Consider the following 4,143-nt stretch of genomic DNA (forward strand, 5'->3'; position numbering starts at 1 on the left):
CTGGAGGAACCACCCAGCTTTGGCGCCTTAGCAGTAAGGTGGTGTCCCTGCTTGCCCCCAGGTGATGTTTATTCGAAGCACCTCTAAATAAAGGCACATCCTGTTAGTTTGAGAAACAAACAGGAGTCTCTCACTTAACTAAACATCCCCTCGACCAGACCAGACCTGTTGCTAGACTTCTGAAGCCCGACAGGAAGACCCAGACAAGTGGGAAGAGCAGCATGGCTCCAGGATGGCTTTGCAGGCTTCAGGACAGCTCCACCCTTGGGTTGAACACGTGGAGACCCTGGGCTGCTGACACTCCTCCTGAAGCAAGGATTATGCTGGCTGACTGCCTAAAACAGCACTCACCAATGCCTTCTTTTCAGAGCAGAGGTATGAAATATTTATTGTAGGAAATTTTATGCGCCCTAGACAGCAGGAGTCTTACAGCCACGTGTTCTCTGGCTGTATCTTTCTGTTGCCATGATACAGACACTTGTGGTATTTCTTGAAGCACTCTGTTTCCCAGGAGAACCGTAACACGCTCACAGCAACATAACATTTTTATTATTACAAAAGAGTTCTTCAGCAAACTGCTGTCTGACATCTCTATGTATTAAACATGGAAACAGCAAACAAACCCATCTAACATTATAAGTTACTTAGGGTCTCAGCTGGTGATTCAGATAAGTACAGCTATTTTCTTTGTCCCCATCCATTCAGTTCCTTGACTCTTCCAACCAAATCCCAAACAAGTTACAGATTAGAAGCAGCAGCTCCCAGCCCCGCTGCTCACTGTGCCAGCTCCTGCAAGAAGAGCTGACCGTTGCATTACCCATACAGGGCACTCTCACATTTGTTAAATTCCAGATGCTCCTCAGGCATCAAGTTTTGCTACCTGGCTTTTAACAGTCTCGTGAGTGAAGAGTTTAAGAGCACACTCGCCATACAGTCATATTAAATGTTTTGTGTTAACAAAATAAGCATCTGCTCCTCCCCTGTTGTCAGATGATGCCAGAGGAGATACTCACACTCATGCAGTCACCAAGGTCCAAAAAAAAAAAAAAAAGTCTGAACAGACCTGCTGTGCTTCTTCAGTGATGATTCTCAGGCATTAGATGCACTTGTGCTGGAAACGATGACACAATGTAGCATGTTGTTGCCAGAGTGAGTCTATACGTTGGATTTGGGGGCAGAATTGAGGGGGATTTCTCTGAGTTCTATCCTCATGCAGAGGTACTCCCCAATGGCAGCCATCAGCGCGGTACACACGATGTGCACCAGCCACCACGTCAGGGTCGAGGGAAAGTGCGAGTTATAAATCCAGCAGCCCAGAAGGTGGAAGAAGTGAACCGTGACTGTGAAATCCAGGCACTGCTTTCCTCGGCGGATGAAGTACAGCAAGCCCAGAGCACTGTGAAACAAAGACAGAGATTAATAAACTGTGCCATGTCTATAGAAAAAGGGATACAGCAAGAGCTATTAGCAGTTGTCAGTGCTTATTATTTAGCAGTTTTAAAACTTTAAATGTTTTCAGGACAGGTTGTTTTTGACCTCTCTCCCGGATGCTGCAGCAACCCTTACATGCTTACAGCTTTTTAATTATATGATGACAAGGAAATGAGTTTTCACTGCAGGGAGCCAGGTAGGAATTTTTAAAATATCTCCCCTGGTAATCTTTGCCCAGTGGCAAGGGCAAAATACATTCTTGTTTATAGGTCAGTGTTTGCTGAGATCCATTAATTCTAACTTTCAGTAAAATCTCTCACAGAAGCAAATCTCATTCCCAGCTGGGAGAATGAGGCAGTGAAATGACTGATCCAGGCTCTAGAAAGTCAGGAGTCTCAAGCTGCCAACTGTCCTCAGCAGACATACTCAGCCAAGCACAAGGTTCTCGGGAGATGTTTTAAGAGAGGCAGTACATCACGCTGAATTCTCTTAAAGTTTAATGTTAAGAAAGAACAAGACACAGGTGCTCCAGCTAGTTGCTGACTTACCAGGTGAGCGCATTGAGGATGAAAGCCATCATGGAGAGCCTCCCCGGTGGGGTTGAGAAGCCTAAAATCTACATGGGACTATTAGTAGGAAACCACGGCACAAATCACAGCCCACAGCACATAATCATCAGCACGGCCCTGTGCTGATTATAATCTATAAGAGGAGCCTGAGCAGTTATGGCAGTCCTTCCAAGAGGTCTGTCTCTCTGACTGGGGGTACCTATAGAAGAGGGACAGGTCTGTTTCCATACTGAGGGGTACGACCTAAACAGGGTGTGGAGTGTGTGTGTGTTTCCATGCTGGGGTTACCTGCACGGAGGGAGGGGGGGAGTTGTCTTTATACCAGGGGTTTCTATACAGGGTGTCTGTCTCTATATGGGGGGTACCACCTATATAGTGAGGTGCTGTCTCTATACCGGGGGTACTATTCCAAGAGAAGGGTCTGCCGCCACACCAAGGGCACCGACAGTGGGTCTGTCGCTATACCGAGGGGCGGGGGAGCTGCCTCTAATATTGGGGAATGCCAACACAGGGAGCGGGGTCCGTCTCCCCCACGGGAGCCCCCCCCACCGCCGCCTCAGGGGCCTGTGCACACAGCGGTTCCCAGGGCCCGGGCGGGCCCGCGCCCTCACCTCGTCGCTGAAGACCTGGTGGAGGGAGGGCCCGGTCCTGCCCAGGGTGCCGAGGAGGGCGAGCCAGAGCCCGAGCGAGCTGTAGTAGCCCGCCTGCAGCAGCACCATCTGCGCCACGATCAGCGCCGGGTCCCACACGTAGCTGCGGAACTGCGCCGCCATCGCCCGCCCGCCCGCCGCAGCGCGCCGGAAGTGGCGGCCGCCGCCGCCGCGGCAGCGCCCCCTAGCGGGGCGGAGCGCGCGGGGCTGACCCGCCGGCAGCGACATGGCAGGCGGGGGGGGGGGGGCGCTTCCCGGCCCCGCTGCCGGTGCGGGGAAGCCGGCCCCGCCGGTGGACAGGGCCCGGCTCCGCGCAGGGCCGGTGGTAGTGCCTGCCCGGCCTCGCCCTGAGCTCCTAGGCCGTGGGCAAGGGCTGAGGGATCGCCCTTCAGCACCCGGAGCACAGGCAGGGTGGCCTGCGGCAGGGAAGCCCCGGGAGGCCTCTGCACGTATTTGATTTATTACACGGGAGAAGTTTTTCGGCAGCGGGTTTGGACTGCGTTTTGTCTGCCCGGGGGCCAGCACCCGGCTCCTTCACCTGCTGGTGTGCTTTGGGCTTTCCCCCTCTCCTGCGCACTGCTGATCTAGGCTTGGTTTCAGTGGATTCGATAACTTGGCTGAGCAGCCCTTGCTAGAAAGACACAGATACCAAACATGCAAGAAATGATTGTCCTGGGATATTTTATTTCATCGCTAGGCCAACTCCCGTAGGCGCTGAGACTGTTGGTAGCTGCTCGCCGGCTGCACTCATTTTAGCTTTAGGCAATAGAGCACCAAGATGTTTTGAGCCCTGGTGTGCTCTGGCAGCACCTTTCCGTTAAAAGGCTGGCCGTGTGTAGGGCTCGTCTTCTTTTGGGAGGTTTTTTCTGGTACATGGTCATTTCTTGTTATGCCTTATGAAATGTCTAGGTGCCAGAGTCCCTCGTGCTCAGCCGTACTTCCTCTGTGATCTGCTCTTGGCTGCTGGAGCTCATTTTAGTGGCCTCAATAACCTGTCCGGCTTGCTTGGCTTCAGATGTGAGAATTGTTGCTATCTGAATACTAAAATCCCCAAGGCTGCATAGGACAATGCAGCATTTTGGAGATAAGTTCCCTGCTGGAAGAAGGAGAGGAGGCACCCCTGCGGCTGCTCCGGTGGATGGGGGAGTTGCCACAGAGCTCTTGTCATCTGGAAGAGAGAGGAGGAGGACAAAAGGGGAACCCTGCTTTTATGGGAGGTGGTAGACTCATGTCAGCCATGGTTGTAGAATATTTCTGGCTATGGGAACTCAGATAATGATCTCTGACATTCTCATGACGTTTTTATCATGTCCCCATACGGGAAGTTCCCTATGCAGCTCTGCTGTGTGTTTTCCCTTCCTCGTTCTGTGGATGTCACTGTGCCAAGGCAGGTTTGACACATTTTCCTCCCTTTTCCTGGGCCTGCTGCCCCTAGAAAGGATTGTGGGCCACCCGCTGCTGAGTTCTGACTTGGGCCTTCACAGAATTTATCA

The 4,143-nt window shown here is 52.3% G+C and overlaps 1 protein-coding gene across 1 annotated transcript; it reads right to left on the minus strand.

Moving 5' to 3' along the window:
• Positions 1 to 361: 361 nt before the first annotated feature.
• Positions 362 to 2,804, minus strand: SYS1 (SYS1 golgi trafficking protein). Its single transcript, XM_033003684.2, has 3 exons — positions 2,612 to 2,804; positions 1,980 to 2,047; positions 362 to 1,396 (listed from the first exon to the last, which is right to left on the minus strand). Exons 1-3 carry the CDS (start codon positions 2,771 to 2,773, stop codon positions 1,156 to 1,158), a joined length of 471 nt encoding a protein of 156 aa, XP_032859575.2. The 5' UTR covers positions 2,774 to 2,804; the 3' UTR covers positions 362 to 1,155.
• Positions 2,805 to 4,143: the final 1,339 nt, after the last annotated feature.

Source organism: Tyto alba, unplaced genomic scaffold (assembly GCF_018691265.1).
Source record: "Tyto alba isolate M040663 unplaced genomic scaffold, T.alba_DEE_v4.0 Super-Scaffold_33, whole genome shotgun sequence".
NCBI classification, from domain to species: Eukaryota; Metazoa; Chordata; class Aves; order Strigiformes; family Tytonidae; genus Tyto; species Tyto alba.